Here is a 19,548-nt window from a genome sequence, read left to right as displayed (position 1 = left end):
AAGTGCGCCTGCTTTGAAAACAAGTCCACAACCATCCAGATCACCGACTTCCCTCTGCTGGCCGGGAGATCGGTAATGAAATCCATAGAAATCACCTTCCAGGGCGCGGGGGGCGCCGGCAGGGGCTGGAGGAGACTGGACACCTTCCCTTGCGCCCTCTTGGCCATCACACATGTAGGGCAACCTTTCACATAAGCCTCCACATCCCCCCTCAACGTTTTCCACCAAAATTGTCCACGGACTAAATGCAACATTTTCACAAACCCAAAGTGACCTGCCGATTTGACATCATGGGAGCCCTGTAGCCCCGTAGGGCCCCCTCCAGCGAGGCGGGAATGGCCGGGGGGCTGGAGCAAAACACTGCCTGACTTCGAGTGACGACCGCCAAGCCCAGTTAAGAGGGAGAAAACACCGTCCCGACCAGAGCGGGGTTCCCCAGGGAAGGATCTGGCAATCGAGACAAGGCATCAGCTAGGCAATTGGCCTTCCCGGGGAGGAAATGCAGAGTGAAATTGAAACGGGAGAAGAAGTCAGCCCAACGAAGTTGCTTGGTGGACAACTTCCCCGGGGTGCGGAGCACAGCCACGTTCCTATGGTCAGTCCACACCTTGAAAGGAAGGGCCACTCCCTCCAGCCAGTGATGCCAAGTAGTCAAAGCACATTTGATTGCTCCCGTCTCCTTGTCACCAACCGTCCAGTGACGCTTAGCCCCCAATAACTTGAGGGAAAAATAGGTGCAGGGATACAACTTCCCGTCCTCCCTTTTCTGCAGTAGGGCCGCGCCCATAGCTTTGTCCGAAGTGTCAACGTGAATAACAAAGGGCTTGAAGGGGTCGCCATGGCGTAAGAGAGGCTCCGACGTGTAGGTGCGTTTGAGTGCCGGAACACTGCCTCGCACTCCGGTGACCACGGCAGCGGAACCGAAGACCTCGTCGCCGCTGGCCTCTTTTCCTTCGTGCGTAGCAAATCGGTGAGAGGGAGTGCCAGCTGGGCAAAGTCTGGTATAAAATCCCGATAGAAGTTGGCAAAGCCCAGGAAAGACTGCAACTGACGTCTGGTGCGGGGCTCCTGCCACTGCACCATATCTCGAACATTACCCGGGTCCATCTCCAACCCCCGGCTGGAGATCCGGTAATCCAGAAGGTCTGGTTGCTCCTTATGGAAGTCACATTTGGAAAGCTTCACGGACAGGTCATTGTCGAGGAGCCGCTGTAGCACAGCCCGCACAGCTGCGATGTGCTCCTCCTCTGACTGGGAGTAAATTAGTACATCGTCCAAATACACTACCACCCCCTTGAACAGAAACTCCCGAAGCACTCATTTATCAAACACATGAAAGTTCCGGGCGCCCTGGATAATCCGAACGGGAGGATGCTGTAGGGTAGGCGAACTGGCGCAGCCTCGTGTTGAAAGCCGTCAGATGCTTGTAGCCCTTGGCAATCTGCAGCCGATAGTAGGCTTTCTGCAAGTCTAACTTAGTGAAAATCTTGCCCTCGCCTAAGCAACTTAGTAAGTCCTTGATCAGTGGGAGGGGGTAGTTGTTACAAGCGGAGACTGCGTTCAGTCCCCGATAGTCAGTGCACAAGCGTAGGGAGCCATCCTTCTTCCGCACGAACAGGACAGGCACGGCAAAGTCACTGGTCACCCGTTTTATAAAGCCCCGTTTCAAGTTTTTGTCCAAGAACTCCTGAAGCACCTGGGCTTCCGATGGATTCATGGGGTAAAGATGACTTCTCAGGAGCTTAGCCCCAGGGAGTAACTCAATCTTACAGTCAGTCTTACGGTGGGGTGGCAGCTTGTCGCACTCCGTCTTTTCGAACACCCTCCAGAGGTCCCGGTAGGGTTGAGGGATGGCCAAGGCGTCCAGTGCACCCCCAGCCACCTCATGGGAGACCACCACCCGCATCGGCGGGGGACCAGAAATATGGTCGCCCCTAGGGGGAATCAACAAATCGAATAGAGTTGGAGGACCAGGAGATATCCGGATCGTGGCCCCGCAACCAAGGCACCCCCAGCACCAGGGAATATTTGGCCACCTCCGCGATGATGAACCGCCACTCCTCCCAGTGCCCCCCACATTGGAGCAGGACTCGCTCCATCCGATGCGTGGCTGGTGCTACCCCCAATGTGCCCCCATCCATCTGCTCAAACAGGATGGGGCAGTGCAGGGGGACCTGCTGTAGCCCCAACAGGGTTACAAGGGTTGGCTGCATTAGGCTGCGGGTGCATCCTGAGTCAACAAGAGCCTGTGTCAGCACACTAGTCCCACAAGTCTGTTTTGACACAGTCACTGGGAGAAGGAACGGGCCACTGGTTCCACTCACCGTCAGTTCCGTGCCCTTCGAAGGGCCCTGGCATTGGGTGCACTTCAGGCCAGGTTGCTGTTGTTTCCCACCGACTCCTTGCTGGACTCGGGACCACCTGCTTCCTCGGAGGCTGAACTAGCCTTGCCCGACACCACTTGTAGTCCCACACCCTTCTTGAATGGGGACTTCTTCCCTGGATCCGTAGTCGGCCCCGGCCTTCACTGTGCCGCTGGCAGGGACCACCAGAGAGTCAGGTTTCTTACTCGGACACACAGCCGCCTTGTGCCCTTCACCATCGCAACTCAGGCAGAGCCCCAGCCGCCACCGTCGAGCATAAAGCGATTCCCTTGCCTCCTTGCCACCACAAGCTGGGGAGGTGCCCTCCAACGGGGGACAGGGGGAAGCCAGCGGAGGGTTGCCCCGTTGTTTCAGTAGCTGCACTCTACGTAGCCTGACCCGGGCCTTCTCCACCACGAACGGATCCTTGAACTGCCGCCGCAGAGCCAACATGAAGTGAGGGAAGGAATGCAATTCAGCCCTTGTAAAGTCCCACGTACCAACTCTCCCTCCAGGAGAGCCCCCACCTCATGTACCTGCTCAACTTCATCCTCGTAGTCACTGCCGTGCTTTTCCATATGCGCCTCGACCTGTACGAGGAAGTAGGCCAGCTTCTCCATCGTACCGTCAAAACGGGCCTTTAAACGCCGCCGCCGCTGTGGGGCCTGTGGTGGTTGCGGCCCAGGAGGGCCCAGTGGCACCAGCTGCCCGGGTGGCCTGTCGTTGGGGGGCATGGGCACTGGCCACTCCCCCTCCAGAGGCTGCGGCGGCAGCAACTGCGGCAGATCCTGACGATCCCGCTCTGCTGCCTCTGCGCGGGCCAAGAGGAGCTCCATGTTGTGCTGTAGGAAGTGTATCTCCTGCCGCATTTCATCTCGCTCTCGCCATCAGACAACCGCGCCTTGCTCAGGGGCCCACGCCCCTGCCTGAACCTGGGCCCGCGACCACTCACTTTGTACTGCTGGGTCCCACTCCGAATAAATGTCCTGGTCTATGGGCTGTGTGAGCCAAGTGGACGCACGCCGCCCAGCCGCCTTGGCCCCCCAGCACGGCTGCTGAGAGGGGGCTCAAGAGTAGGGTGATCCCATGCTCTCCCCACCGCTGGTGTTTCGCGTGGCACCCAAGGGAGGATCATGTCGGTCGGGTATGAGGGCATCCTTCTCATCTCCTGAGTCCGGGTCGCAGGGCTCCTCGTCCTTCTCCAGGACCAGCCCCTTTCCCTCATCAGGTTCGCCAGTGAGGGACCCGCCAGTTGTTCCATCCTTTCCCGGCCATGGATCCGAGTGCGGGTCAAACTGGGAGATCCTGCTTAATGTCAGACTCTCGAACGTAGAAATAATAGACCGTAGGAAAGTCCTAAAGCAGTTTATTCCTTGCAACGCATAGAGTAACAATAGAAAGCAGGATCTGAACTAGAGAGCTCAGATCCAGGACCTATATCCTTCAACCCCCTCATTTCGCCCCACACCAAATGTCCCTTACAGTTTCTACAACATTTGCACTACAGAGCTTCAAAGAACCTGGGAACCATTCACAACTTCTTGCAGATGAGCTGGCGCCAGGAGGATGCCAGGAAGGGAAGAGGGAAACAGAAAAGCATTTACAGGAAAACATTTGCAATTCCCACACAGCAAGACATCTAGGCACTGACAGGCATGGTCCTGACAGGTTACACAGAGCTTCAGCTACAGCACATACAGCAAATACCTTATATTCTTGGGTATAAGACCCGATATAAGTTGCGAGAGGCTTTTTCAGCATAAAAATGTGCTGGAAAAGTTGACTTATATATGGTATTTACATGCATCTCCTCCTCAGTGACCTCCATGTTCTTGCTCACTCGCAAAACTCACACCAGTAAACCCAAAACTTTAACACTTCCTATGCTGTAACTGAGGGGAAACTTTATATCTCAAAACCAACTGAGTGCCCCAGAGTCATCAGACGGGCACTGTGGATACCCTTGGTTTAAAAAAAGAGCCTGTCACACTCACCTGTTTCAGAAAGAAGGCAGCAGTTGGACTCAGGTGGCTGCCTCGTGTGGTTCTGGCCTTCCTGATGCTACTCTGGCATTGTGGTAGGATGGAAAGCCAAAGAAAAGTGGGTTCTCAGCAATGCATCAGTGTTCAAAGGGGCTTGGCAAACATTCCTAATTCAAATGTATTCTTTGTAAGATTCTGCTTAAAATGTGTGCCACTAGTCAAATATCCAAATATTAGCAGTAAAACTTCTTGTACAAACAAATACAGTGGGCTCTAGAAAACTGTTAGGGAGTGTGATTATGAGTTTCTTGACGGCCTGGCTGGGATGGGCCACTTGCTGGGCAGCAAGAGCCTTGCTGCTGGCAGTGTCCTTCCTTTCCGTTATCTCCCTGGTAGTAGAGAGGCCTGGCCACGTGCCCCCGCCCCTCCCCCTGCTTGCTATGGGCAGTGCTTGGTCCTCCTTGTGGGGCCAGATCCGCTCTCTGGTCCTACACAGCAAGATTAGTTTTAAGAAAAACTAAGTTAGAAATAAAAGCAAGACATCTGATATTAGAAAAACAAACAGACAGTTTTACTTAGCAGAATATAGCAAGTTACAGAATGTGAACACTCCCAGTGCCCTCGAGTGATAGACCTGGAATTTAGAACGTTACAGAATACAGATAAGTTACAGAAGGTGACCTCTCCCTAAGGAGAGGCACGCCCCAATACAATGTTTAGAATGTTACAGGAGATGACCTCTCCCGAAGGAGCGGCCTTGGTGCTCTCAAGCGAGAGACACCGCCAGTAGAGGAAGACCTGAATTTTTGTAGATGCAAAGACGTCACACAGTCCTTCCCCTTACTCTACGTATTATGATCCATATACCTTAAAAATCTAATTGGTCAGAATCTGTCTCCTGGTCACGAATAAAGACAACCTCTTATTCTACGTCACACGCTGCATGCTGTTAGCTTATGGCCTCTAGGCATATACAAAGGACTGCCATAAAAGCTAGCTCACTGTCTTCAAGAAAAACCCGTTTGGCCAAGTTTGGCTCTCAGAGAGAGCTATGTCCTCAAGGTCTGCAGGACATTCTTTTGGATCATAAAACCTCTCTGTTCAATTCCCCAGCATGAAATGTTAAAACATGATTCTAACAATTATACAATGATTCTAAGACAATAGAATTATAGAAAATACTAATACATGTAAATATGAATCACTCATTATCATTTGTGTTCATTTAACTATATAGAAAAACCACTTTGTAATTTAACTAATCACATTCATTTAGCTAGTTCTAACCCAAAAACCTAACCAAGAAAACAAGGTAATAAAATGCATCTTGTCTTCTGTCACGTAGGCCCTCAGTGCCAAGATACCAAAGATGTTATCTTGCTGGCCTTCATATTCACTGAGAAACCTGGCTTCTGACCTTTTGCAAAACATGCAAGTTTCTGCTGGTCACTTACACAGAAGCTCCATTTTGATTCATTGCAAATCCTTGGTTCTATAACTTAATCCTCCTTGATTAAACAATTTTATACACATTCTGATCCGTTCCCACATCCTTGGAGCAGTCCCACCCCCTTTCCCATGTGCATCCTAGGTGATGGAGAGGCCTGGCGGATGCTGCTTCTAATGTTCTCCTTTCAAGTGGTGGGGCTCTTGGGCAGTGGCTTTGAATGGCCACTGGGAGGAGACCTGACTGCAGGTGCTTTCCCCACCTGAGGAGGCTGGTGTGTGTGGGAGGGGTTTTTTGGAATGGTATGTGAGTGGGGCTGAGGCTTTGTGTGTACGAGTTGCATTTCTCAGAGTGGGGAGGGAAGACATATCAGTGATGACAGTGGTTAAAGCAAAGACTTGTGGAAGGTGTAGTCCAGTCAGTCCCTCTTTGCTTCGGAAATGGCACCCTTTGGACTGCATCTCCCAGAGTCCTTTGCTTTAGGGATTGTGTCTTTCCCTTGTGTGGCATAATATGTTTCTTTGCCTCAGGCAATCTTGTGGACATTCACACAGAGAAATGAGTTTGCTATTAAGGGCCTTTAGATAGAATGGCTTTGTGCAGCTGAATCTGTTTCCTTGTACAAGGAAGATTTTGTGTGTGCGGTGGGGTGGGGGCAAGCTACCCTAAGAAGTAAATGCTGCTTGAAATGCTAACCCTGTTTTGTGCTTCACGACGTGCTTTCCTAGGCAAAACATTTCTGTGTCCTCTGAGGTCTTTTATTTGTGTGTTTGTACGTTTGGGAGGATGCAGATGTTGCGGCAGGTGTGTGTGTGTGTGTGTGTGTGTGTGTGTGTGTGTGTGTGTGTGTGCGTGCCACATATCAAATAAGATGTACACGTGGCCAGTAGGCTCCTTGGGTTTTATAAACTGCCTAATTTTCTTTAATTTGTTTTGTCCCTGCAGAACGCATGGAAACAGCCAACAAGCAACTGGCAGAAAAAGAGTTTGAGGGTTCTGAGGAGAATAGGAAAACGATCTCCCAGCTCTTTGCACAAAGTGAGTCCAGATTACTATCCTAATTTGTAACAACTCTTATGTGAATACTTAAAGCGAGATAAACATGGTAAGTATAGGTTTGAGGTGATGCCACAGGGAAGACTTGAGAATTGTTCAGCTTCATGCATTAAAAAGTGATGCTTGGATCTTGATGTGGAGCAGCCCAGTGTTGAACCTCTCTTCGTACTAACTTGTATTCTTCAGCTGTTTCATTGCTGCATAGAATTGTGGTGAGCAGATCACACAGAGGAGGCCTGGTGTGCTTCTTTCCTTTCTAAGCATACCTCTTCTCTGAAACATCACTGAGGCCAATTATGCACAAGGTTTCTTGTGCACAATGGGAGTGAATGTCCATCGTGGCAATATTCCTTGTAAGGATATAGTTTCCCTTTCCATAAATGCAGAAGAAATGTACTATGTCTCTGTTTTTCTGGGCGTGTGCACAAAATAGTCTTGGGCTTTTATTCTGATGAACCAACACAGCTACTTACAATTAATATCTCCTGCTTATTGTGGCAATCACCCTCAAAAGTCCTACCTCTCCTCCAGGGCTCTGGACCAGTCCTCGTGCTTTAGGCCTCATGCAGATCCCAGTGCTGGTCAGCCAGCCAGAGCCCAGGGAACCCCTCTGGGTGGAAGACCCTGAGTCAGCCTCAGCATTAAGAAGGGTGAAGGCAACCTTTTCCTTCTGAGACTGGGATTTTGTGACTCTGGAAAAGAGCCTCCAGGTAGCAAGGCTTGTATTGGGCTTTTTGTGAGGGCTGGGGTGGGGTCAACTGCAGGAAGAAAGCTTGTTCTAGTGCAGGGGTCGGCAAACTTTAACACCCAAAGAGCCATTTGGACCCGTTTTCCATGGAAAAGAAAACACTTGGAGCCGCAAATACTTTTTGACATCTAAAATGAAGATAACACTGTATATATTCTCATGCAGGGAGAAGTTCCCTTCTTTGGGGCCCTTTTTTACCCATCAAAGCAAACAAAAAGGAAGGGGGGATAAGTCTGTTGTTTTGTACATGATTCAAATGACCTGCAATAGAATCCCCATTTCACCCATTTCTCTTTTCTTGGGTTGAAAGACTGATTATGCCCCCCCCCCCAAGAACTCCCTCAAATTCCACTTGGATGGTGGATCAAAATTGGTGCCTTTAATGCAGTTGTCAACTTCCAGGGGGCTGAACTCTGCCCCCCCCCCCCCCCCGAGAAAATGTCTGCCATGGAGGGTGGACTCGACAGCCATATTCCTCACTGAGCATGGCTCCTGCCCTGGTCCCAAAAGCCAGCTTCTGAGAATCTACCCCCAAATGTCCTGGGATTTGCCCGCCGGGAGTTGGCAACCCGCGACAACCATGGCTGAGGATGATCCTGGCCTTCCTCCTTTCCACGATCTACAAGCTTACCCTTCACTGGCTTATTCTGAAGTAAACCTTCCAAGATCCATGTGCAAGGCTTTCCCCATGTCTCCTGCCCTCCTTGGCAATGCAGAAGCAAACAATTCCCACCTACCCCCGCCTCCCCATCAAACAGCCCCAACGAGTGCAACCTTGCAGGGCTTCAGGTAATAACTCCTTTAAAACCTGGCATCGTCTTTCTCATCCGGACTCAGCCAGGCTGCCATCCGCCAGGAAAGCCCCTGGAGCTCAGTGGGGCTGCTGGGGGGTCTGCAACCCAAGGTGGCACTGCTGGGGTTCCCCATGTAGTCCTGCCCCCCAAGAAGGGGGGGCAGCACCTTTAGGGAGCCCATCGCTTACATGCTTTTTTTCCTTGCTGTCAAGTCACATCTGGCTACCCTTGATCACTATGCTATGCTGGCTCTCTAGCTTACATACTATCAACCTTTAATTTAAAGCTTGTGTCCTTCGTTTTTATTTGTTCATGAGCAATTGAAGTATCAAGAATTCATAGGAGATGCCAGAGTAGATGGACGAGGCATTTTTCAGCGCAGAAGGCAGTTGCCTCAGAGCATTGCACCACCCCATAGCCACCACAGGATGGAACTGCTTCCACAATAGGGATAATTTCAGGTAACATTCCACTAGTGGATGGGATGTGAATGCATCCTGTGCATGATTGGCTGCTAACGGAGTAATAGGAATCATCTTGTTGGAGCCCTGAGTAAGACCTCAGTCCCGGAATAAAGCAATCTGTAGATTTAAAACTATAGACTTTATTGGTGATCAAGGCATAATGAGAGATAGATGATTTCTAAGGACACTAAAACCCCACAGCCTTGGGCCCGCCCTTGCCGGGCCAAGGTGCCACAGCTGCAACATAGAAACAGAGGAAACAATACAGTGATTCAATTACAAAACGTTAACACAAAAGGCAGGAGCCACAACACCTAGGAGGGCCGTGGCCCTTCCTGCTTACAAGTCTGATGCTAAGGAGAGGAGGGGGGAGCAGACGAGCTGGTGCCTAGCCCAAGGTCGATGGCCCTCTGAATGGACCTGTCCTAACACCCTGTCCTAACACCCTGTGTGTAAGGATAAACACACTCAAACAAAGCAGCTTTAAAAAGAAGAACTTTATTGATATATGTCACCCTAGGTACAGAGTGCTGGAATGCAGGATTCTTGTCCTCAGTTTCAATATTTAAACTATTTTCAAAAACAGACAGCAACCAATCAGCTTTTCCCTTCCTCCCAGCTCCTGGTCTCTCATTAGTTCTGAAGCTCCAGTGGGATGTAGCTTTTCAGTTTGCTTTTTTGCACTTTTTGGAAAAAGGCGGGAACTGGTGAATGTTGGGAGTTGCAGTCCTGACAGCCTGCTCCCTCTAAGCCCCCCCTCCACCTGGCCTGTCTGGATGGGCATGGTGAAACGCCCGGACAAAGTGCGGGGCCAACACATGACAGCTTCCCACCCACTCATTGAACCCAGAGGGTAGGTCCTTCCACTGGACCAAGTACTGTAGCCGACCCCTGTGCAACCGGGAATCAATGATCTGCTAATTTCCTGGTGCAATTCGCCATTCACCTCGTACAACTCAGCCAGGGGGAGGTTGGGGTGCCAAGCATCCGGAGGGGCAGCTTTCGTTAACAGGCTAACATGAAAGACAGGGTGAGCAAATGTAAAGTTTTTCGGAAGTTCAAGTTCTACAGCTACCGGATTGACCACACGGGAGACGCGAAAGGGCCTGATAAACTTGGCACCCAGTTTCCTGATCCCCGGGAGGCCCCGTAAGTTTTGGGTGGAAAGACACACCCGATCGCCCACCATATAAACGACTGCTCGCCATTTGTGGTCCACGAAACGTTTATAATCCGCCTTAACTTTACCTTGTGAGTCCTGTACAATCCGCCAGGTGGCGTGTAGAGACGCAATCCACTCCTGCAGGTCAGCCGGCCCATCCGGAATAGAGTCCTCTAGGGGAAACGGGTTATTGTCCTGGCCATACACCACCCTGAAGGGACTCTGCCCGGTACTAGTATGAGCAGCATTGTTGTATGTGAATTTGGCAAAGGGCAGTAGGTCAGCCCAATTATTGTTGTGCTGGTTAGCCTAGCACCACAGGTACTGTTCCAGAATCCCATTCACCCTCTCCATTTGCCCATCTGTGGCCGCATGGTAGGCGGAAGACAATCCCAGCTCAACCCCCAGTAGCTTCATAAACTGCCACCAGAACCTGGAGACAAATTGGGGGCCCCAATCCGAGATTACTTTCCGAGGCACCCCGTGAGTCTATACATGTGCGTGAGGAAGAGGCGGGCTAATTTCTGAGCATTCCACGGGACGAAGTGGGCCTGCTTGGAGAACAAATCCACTACCACCCAAACAACTGTTTTCCCCTTACTTGTGGGCAAGCTTAATGAAGTCCATTGAGATGGTCTGCCAAGGGGCCTCGGGGCTAGGTAGTGGTTGTAACAGCCCAGGCTGGAGACCCGGGACATACTTGCCGAGGCATACACAGGGCAGCCAGTGACATAACTCGCCACATCCTTGCGGAGGGAGGGCCACCAGAACTGCCTCCTGACCCGCCGACTTGGCGTCGTGATAACCCGCCAGCACCTTGGCACGCAGGCTGGCTGGAATGTAGACCTTGTCCCCTCTCCACCAGAGCCCCCCCTCCGAGAGGTTGCCCGCCGCCCACTCCCCCTCAGGTACCGAAGACGCGAGGCTGTGAAGTTCTGCTTCCAGAAGCAGTGGAGTGGGTGGGGGATCGGAGGTGGCACCTGGCTGCTGCGCTCAGCTACGAGTAACAGCCTGGAGGCTGAGTTGAGTGGGGGAGAAGACCGTGCCAATGGGACGAGGCTTGGCCAGAGCGGAGTCCGGGAGCCGGGATAGGGCGTCCACCCGGGATGGACAGGAAGAAGTTAAGGGTGAAATTAAACCAAGCAAAGAAGTCAGCCCACCAGAGTTGTTTGGTGGTGAACTTGCTGGGCGTTTTGAGGTAGGCCAGGTTCTTATGGTCACTCCACACCTCGAAGGGGTGTTGGGCCCCCTCCAACCAATGTCTCCAGGTCGCCAGTGCCCTGTGGATGGTGCAGGTGTCCTTGCCACCCACTGTCCAATTTCATTCCGGGCCGGAAAACTTATGGGACAAGTACGCACAAGTATGTAGCTTCCCGTCCTCCCCCCGTTGGAGCAAAGCAACCCCCAAAGCAACGTCCGAAGCGTCGACATGTAGAATGAACGGTTTGCTGGGGTCCGCATGCACCAATACCGGTTCCGACGTGAAGATTCCCTTGAGTGCCTGGAAACCCCCTGGCACTCTGCTGTCCAGGCAAGTGGTGACCCCGGCCTGGCCCCACCGGGCCCGGAACCTTTGGTGCAGAGAAGGTCAGTGAGGGGAAGTCAGGGATGAAGTCCCTGTAGACGTTCGTGGTATGTGGTACAACAATAAGGGTGAGTTCCAGCACAATGTAAGGCTAAAACACTCAAAGCAGCTTAAAACAGAATTTTATTGATATATGTCGCCCTAGGTTCTTGTCCTCAGTTCCAGTATTTAAACTATTTACAAAAACAGAAAGAAACCAATCAGCTTTTCCCTTCCTCCCAGCTCCTGGTCTCTCATTGGTTCTGAAGCTCCAGTGGGATGTAGCTTTTCAGTTTGCTTTCCCGCACTTTTTGGAAAAAGGCGGGAACGGTGCATGTTGGGAGTTGCAGTCCTGACACTGCAAGCACAGCATTTCTTAGCTCTGTCACCAGGTTTCCATTGGGTGTCATTCCTTGGTCATGGGAAGTTGGCATTTGGTAGGGCTGGACTTTTTTTTTATTCCAAAGGTGTATACTGTAGCTGAGCCAGTGTTGGCAGTAACTAATGGAAAGCTGAGTGTGGCAGCAGCTGTATAAAAAGTATGCTGTACAACATTCTTGTGTTCTTCCATCATTTTTGCTGTTCAGGCCTGTATTCCATGAGTTCTTGGATTTAGCCTGTTTTCTTCCTGAAAAGTCTGAATTCCGCACTATTGCATCTGCCATCTGTAGAGATTCCAGGATATTCAGAAAAGTTGGACTCTTTATGTGCATCTTTTTTGTGGAAATTCAGGCTCAAGCAGACTGCACCCCATTTGGATTTGGATTTCTTGTGAGCTTTTTTTGCTTCCAACAAACTAGTGGGCCTTGGTTAAAGATTAGTATGGAGAACCACTCTGTTCATGGCTGGATACCTCTCCCCTTTTGCCCCCCACCAAGAAAAAAAAGCTCTCTGCACTTGGTGTGCTGGCCGGCTAAGTCCTTCTGCACTAGTACAAACTCTGATTTTGCGTACCACCCACCACAAGCTTCAGTGGCATGCAGAGTCTTAGTTCTGTTTTCTTACAAATGATTCCTTCTTTAAAGTGCTGCATTCAGTCCTTTGGATGGGGGGAAGGTTTGCATTCCACAGGTGATTGGGTGATTAGTTTTACAATTTGAAAAGACCCAGTGGGAAAACTTACGATGGGAATCAGTCAAACTGGAGGCAACATTCTGTTCCCAGTATCACACCCTGGATTATTTATGATTGCCTGTAGAGAGGAAGGGTCGAGATTCACTGTCCTTTGGGACTACCGTATATACTTGTGTATAAGTCGAGTTTTTCAGCACATTTTTTTTTGCTGAAAAAGCCCCCCCCCCTCGACTTATACATGAGTCAGCTGTATTTTAAAAAATATTTTAGGGTTTTTATTTTGTTGGCCGCCAAGGAGTGCAGTTTTTAGGCTAGCTGCACCACAATTTCAGAATATCATCAGGTAACACTCCTGATGATACCAGCCAAGTTTGGTAAAGTTTGGTTCAAGGTGTCCAAAGTTATGGACCCCCAAAGAGGGTGCCCCCATCTCCCATTGTTTCCAATGGGAGCTAATAGTAGATGGGGCTACATTTTGAGGGTCCATAACTTTGGACCCCTTGAACCAAACTTCACCAAACCTGGGTGGTATCATCAGGATAATCTCTTGCTGATACCAGCCAGGTTTGGTGATGTTTGGTTTAGGGGGTCCAAAGGGGGTGCCCATCCCCCATTGTTTCCAATAGCAGATGGGGCTACATTTTGAGGGTCCATTACTTTGGACCCCTAAACCAAACTTCACCAAACCTGGGTGGTATCATCAGGAGGGTCTCCTAAAGATACTCTGAAATGTTGGTACTGCTAACATAAATATTCCTCCCCTGACCAAAAATCCAGTTTTGAAGGATTTTAACTCTTGTGGTTTAGCTTGGTTGCTGGTTGAGCTAAGGTTATTGTACTTTTAAAGTTATTGTTGAGACCATACTGTTTTTGTTGACTCCCTTTTCCACTTACAGAGCTAGTTTACTGTTTTTCTTTGAAATAAATATTCAGAAACATTTAACCTGTTGATGCCTCAATTAATGTAATTGTATTGGTATCTATTTTTATTTTTGAAATTTACCAATAGCTGCTGCATTTCCCACCCTCGACTTATACGCAAGTCAACAAGTTTTCCCAGTTTTCTGTGGTAAAATTAGGTGCCTCGACTTATATGTGGGTCGACTTATACACAAGTATATACGGTACATAAGTTTGAGGTTGATATGAGTTAAAGCACAAAATTGTCAGCAAACAGAAAAGGCTTTCACACCACAGAAGGTAAGGTTGAGTAGCCTTGACCTGATGGATTTGATTTCCTGTCTGGGTCTGAGCAGATTACACAGACCTGTTCCGTGTGTAAATGAGAGGACAGCAATCCCCAACAGGGAAATTAATGAACATTTAATATAACTGTTAAGTGTAATAAAAGTTCTGTAATTTCCCCTTTTCAAAGAGTGAAACACTGCAATTAAAACTGATATTGAAATTTAGGTCTGTTTTACTGAGTTTGTTGAAACTTGTCAGTTTGGTTGATGAAGGTGAAGTCATTGACTGAGCGCATACTGTCCAGGGGGATTGTATCTATGTGATTAAGATGCATTCCTACCTCATTGTAACTGCTTAATGTTACAAATCAATGCTGCTAAAAGAAATATGCAACCAGCCTGCTTTATGTTACCACTGCCATCCTGGACATTCTTTCCTTGATCCCTGTTGGGGATTGCTGTCCTCTCATTTACACACGGAACAGGTCTGTGTAATCTGCTCAGACCCAGACAGGAAATTACTTTATGGCTTCACACGCTTTGTAGATAACTAGGCTTCCCCTTGCCACCCTGGTCTCATGAGAAATGGAGTTGCATCCGTTATCTTGTGGGGGCAGGAAGCCAGGTGGCTCTCTCTTACTATTGCTACTGACCTTGGGGTACCTCAGCTCCTGGGACTTTTTCACAACTTCTTGGGAATTTGGGACGGGGGACTTGCAGGGGGATAAAGGGTTTGTCTGAACTGGCTTTGCCAAGGTTTGGTGCTTGGATGCCTCATCAATAAACGCTATTGATCAATACTACAGGGTCCGTTTATTGGCTTAAGTTTTGAGGCCTAACCCATACAGAAGGTTCCAGGTTCAAACTACTTGTCCAAGCCAAGTGTTGAAGGTTCAGTCATCAGTGTCTCCAGAAAGGACCATCAGTAGTAAAAGAGAAGAAAGCCCTTCCTCCTTGCAGGGCCCCTGGGGCATTGCTGGGTCGAGTAACTGGGGGAGACTGTAGTAACTGCTGCCGTGGTCAAGTAACTGAGGGAGAACAAACTAAATACAGATGAGAGAGGTGATGCTGGTCACGAAGCCTGATTGATTGATTGATTGATTGATTGATTGATTGATTGATTGATTGATTGATTGATTACTGAGTTTTGTATACTGCCCTACCCCCGAAGGGCTCTGGGCGGTGGACAGCATAAATGTACAACATATACAATTAAAAGCCCATTAAAGTAAAACACAGTGGTCAATATAATAAAACAGCATCAACAATAAAACCCTTATTAAAACTCTCCCAAAGAGGGGGAAAGGGGTCCCATAGATGGTAAAGGGACCCCGAGCACAGGGCACTTATCAGGGGGGGCACTTATCAGCGGTTGGACACTCCAAAAGCCCAGTGGATGATCTAAGAGGGGTTGTTTCACCATCTTTGATTAGTTGAATCTGCCATTGGTTGACCCAGTCAAGAGCTCAAACATTTGTGGACTTGCGCCTTGTTGGAAAAATGGGTTGATAGGTTATCTAAGGGCCTTTTATCAATTGCATTTGACATGGAGATTATCCCCCTTGAAATAGTTGATCTGGTTCTGTGTTTCGTGGTTCTGTGTTGTTACAATAAGACTGGACTTGTGTAACACTCTGTGGAATGGGGTTGTAGACAACTAAGACAACTCAGAAACTTCAGTTGGTGCAGAATGGCTGCTTTCCTTTGACTAGCAGTTTGAATCTGTTATGCCTGTTGTCAGGACCATGCCTGTCAGTGCTTTGATGTCTTGCTGTGTGTGAATTGCAAATGTTTCCTTGTTTCCCTCTTCCCTTCCTGGCAATCTCCTGGCGTCAGCCCACCTTCAAAGAGGTGTGAAAGGTTCCCAGGTCCTTTGAAGCTCTGTAGTGTAATTGTAGTAGAAACTGTAGTAGACATTTGGTGTGGGCGAAACGGGGTGTGTGTGTGTTAAAGGATATAGGTCCTGGATCTGAGCTCTCTAGCTCAGATCCTGCTTTACATTGTTACTCTTCATATTACCTGGAATAAACTGCTTTTGTACTTTCCTATGGTCTCTGTTATTTCCACGTTCGAGAGTCCGACACCTGTTTTGAGACATCTTTCTTCACTTGTTGCCTGGCTGTTTCTGGGCTAATAGAGAGATGCTAGTTCTTACCTGTACAGTCCTTTATAACCTAGGGTTTACATACCAAACAAACCACCTCACCCAGTATTACTTACACTCCCTGCAACATCATCCTCTTGCTGAATCACACTTCAGGATAGTTACAGTAACTTCAACCCACTTACAGACTTGTTTTGTAATGACCTCTATGCAACTTGTTTGGTAGTGGTCCTATGCAACTCTCTCCCATTAGGGTTGAGAAGCCTGTCTGCCTTGTAAGTCTTCAGGAAGACAATGAGAGTGATTTTAAGGGGCTTTTGGTTAACAGTGATGGCAAACTGAATTTTACTGCTTGTCTTCTCAGTGTTGATGATTGGCCCTCTGTGAGGCAGAGGGGCAGGTTAGAATGTTTTCAATTAATAAATAAATGACACAGAATTTGACTCCATATAATGCAGCTTTGTATATTTATGCTTAGTTGTTCCATAGTGTTTTCATATGTTCAGAGTGCTTCACTTACATTACTTCTTGTAATACTTAACAGCAAACCTCTAAAATAGTCTGTTAACTAGTAGGGTTCCCGGTATCACCTGGGACCTGGTGTCGCTCATACACAATTGAAGCAGCTTCTGGAAGGTGTAATCTGTGTGGTTCTCATTTGTGTCCACTTGTTGTGTTTTGATAATGCTGTCCTATTATCTGTCCAATTCTTTTTTCCCATTGAACCCTTTATTCATTTGCCCAAATCTCCCCGTGGACCATTGACTTTCCCATTCTCATCTCACTCTGTATGTCTGACCTCTTAGATCCGTGGTGGCGAACCTTTGGCACTCCAGATGTTATAGACTACAATTCCCATCAGCCCCTGCCAGCATGGCCAATTGGAATTGTACTCCATAACATCTGGAGTGCCAAAGGTTCGCCACCACTGACTTAGATCATCTTCTCAAGAGCATGAACTCCTTGTGTGGAGAGCAGAAGAGTTTGTTGGTTCTGTCCTCTCCTCACCAGCCATCCCAACTCCTACATCTCTCTCCTCTCCCATGAAGGCCTCCCTCATCATTCTCACTTCCCATTCTGTACTCAAGTCTTTGCCTCCTTCAGGGAAACAGTTGATGATCACTGCTGCAGCTTCTCCACATCTGTTCCTTACAGTGTACCTTCTCTTCAACTTAGCCTTCAATCTTTTTGTCTGTGGCTGAGTTAATGAGGTGACCACCCTTTGGACCTTCTTCAGTCTCTCCACTTGAGCCCTTGAACCTCTCCCCTCCCTTCTTTTGGTTGCCATCTGCTCTTCCACTTCATCTCTTCTCTACTGCACAGGGATGCTGTATCTCTCCTCTTGCTCCTTGACTGTTGCGTTTAACCCCACCACTGACTTCCATCCTTCTAAAAAACAACAACCCTGTTAATGCAGCTTCTCTCTCCATCCACCATCAAACTTCCCTTCTGTTATTAAACTGTTAGAGCATACTGATTATTCCCAACAGCCTTTCTCACCTCCAACTGCTCTCTTTCCCCCCATTGACTGGTTTTCTCCTTTTCCCTTCTACTGAAATTACCCTAATGAGACACACTCACAGTCTCTTCACTGCAGATCCAGAAGTCCCCTTTCCTTAACCTCTCTGCTGCTATGTCTGTCTTCATGTCCAAGATTTCCTTATTTCTGGGTTCTCTTAATCCTCCTTGAAAGGGAGACTGCAGTCAGAGGTTGCTGTCGTAATCTTTGGCCTGGCTCTTCTGTCCACTTTTAAGTTCATCTTTTCTCTTTCCTTCCCTCCCACTTTGTTTGGGCAGATAAAGAAACCCAGAGGGAGAAAGAGAAGCTGGAGGTAGAACTGGCAGCTGCTCGCTCCACAAACGAGGATCAGCGGAGGCACATCGAGATCCGGGATCAGGCCTTGAACAATGCTCAGGCCAAGGTGGTGAAACTGGAGGAAGAGGTATTCGTTTTGTATTCATACGAGGTCATTCATAACCCACTTAGTTAAATGCACCCATGGGTGACTCAGGATCAAAGAAGCTGCTGGGAGTTCTTTTTACATGGTACCAAAAATGTGTGGTGGCTTGCTTTAGCTTTGCTTCACGTTAGGTAAATTTAAAACATTGACATATTACACAGAAAGAGCTTCCATTAGATTGGAGGGCCAGACTGGCCATTGCAGCACAGCACATACCTGTTTTTATTATAAGTTACAATCTCACCAAAGTACATTATGACAGTAAGCATGAAGACTACTAGGGGGAGGAAGCTGCATACTATGTGAAGTTGCAGAAATGTGTGGCTGCAGCAAGCTTGGTAAGGATTCTTCTGAGGAGCACTGGGAGTAAGAGTGCAGCAGCTGGAAAGCGAGAGCTGCACCTGGTGTCACCTTGAGAGCCAGAGGTGCACAGCCAGCACCTTCCTGATCATAGTTGGATCTTCAGTCACAGGTTCCACAGAGGCTAAAGTGCTGCTCTGGGTTCTGGGCATCTGGACTTCTTGGTGCCGGGGAATTTTTGCGGATGCCCTCTGTCGCTTCGGTAGCCTCCAGCTGGGGCTTTGTGCCATCACCACGTGCACCTGCGAATGGACCTCCAGAAACCTTCATTAGGCATAAAACCGGTGCCAAGAATTTCAGATGCAATAGAAAGATCATTATTGCTCAACTTGCAGCACACCGAGCAAAAATACAGCAACAGCTTCAGGTATTTCCACACTAGAGCTATTTAGAAGCTTAGCCATTTTTGTTTTATCAGAGAGGAGCATAAATCCTGTTGGTAACACAGTTCTCAAATTGGTTCTGATGTTGTTGTACTTTGAACAATGGAGCAGAATATGAGAAAGTGTATCAGTTGTATCAGGACAGAATTGTCAGCGACGCTCATCTTGTGGAATACCAGAGAAGCGACCTTGAAGATGTGCTGACGGAAAAGAGTTACACCTTGCTCTGGTCAATGACCCATCTGCTAATTGTAATTAATAAGTTGTTGCGGTGATATATAGCAGGGCTAGTTTTTCTGAGGGATAATCCCAAAGACTATTGGAGAGCAAGAGCTTTGTGCTTTGCTCAGGAGAAATTGGTACTCTTGATCAAATAATCTAGACTTTAAGCGATGGTAAATCTCCGGAGCGGTGAGCATTTGTAGGGCCTCCCAAGAGAAGCCCAAGGAAAAGATCTTTTTTTCAATATGTAGCCACCATTTCGAAAGCTGAAGCTCTCTCATTTCTAACTGGGACAAACTGTTAGGGTACGAATGGACCTTTCTTGCTAGGGATGAAGTGAGGAAGTGAAGAGATTTGTAGCAGCTGCAACTGCTTGTTCTTCTGTGTACTTGCTAACAATACATGTCTGGAAACCATTTATATCTCCTTACAATGGCTCCTTACACAGCCTTCAGTTTCCAGTAAAATAACACCATGTCATAAATCACTGTGTCAAACGATAACCCAGTTACAAAACCAGTCATATTTTGCCCTTATTAATAATGGAAATAGCCTAAAATTTTTAAGAGTGCAGTATGTAAATTTGTTCACAAACTAGCAGTAAAGCCTGTTGGATGAACAAATACGATGGGCTCTATAAAACTGTCGGTAGATTAACAGCACCCACTGAGGGGGCC

General features: G+C 48.4%; 1 protein-coding gene across 2 annotated transcripts in view; it reads left to right on the top strand.

Annotated features, from left to right (window-relative positions):
• AMOT (angiomotin) overlaps positions 1-19,548 on the top strand; it is a 76,723-nt gene that overhangs the window by 31,744 nt on the left and 25,431 nt on the right. For both annotated transcript variants that reach the window (XR_007243355.1, XM_048482986.1), the window contains exons 5-6: positions 6,738-6,830; positions 17,743-17,888. Coding sequence is in view for 1 of the 2 variants with exons in the window: in XM_048482986.1 (XP_048338943.1) it covers positions 6,738-6,830; positions 17,743-17,888 (239 nt within the window). In the remaining variant the exon portion in view is untranslated. The remainder of the gene's footprint in view (positions 1-6,737; positions 6,831-17,742; positions 17,889-19,548) is intronic.

This window comes from Sphaerodactylus townsendi, unplaced genomic scaffold (genome assembly GCF_021028975.2).
Source record: "Sphaerodactylus townsendi isolate TG3544 unplaced genomic scaffold, MPM_Stown_v2.3 scaffold_34, whole genome shotgun sequence".
NCBI lineage: Eukaryota > Metazoa > Chordata > Lepidosauria > Squamata > Sphaerodactylidae > Sphaerodactylus > Sphaerodactylus townsendi.
Note: the sequence above shows the minus strand (reverse complement) of the source record. Positions and strands in the feature narration are given on the sequence as shown.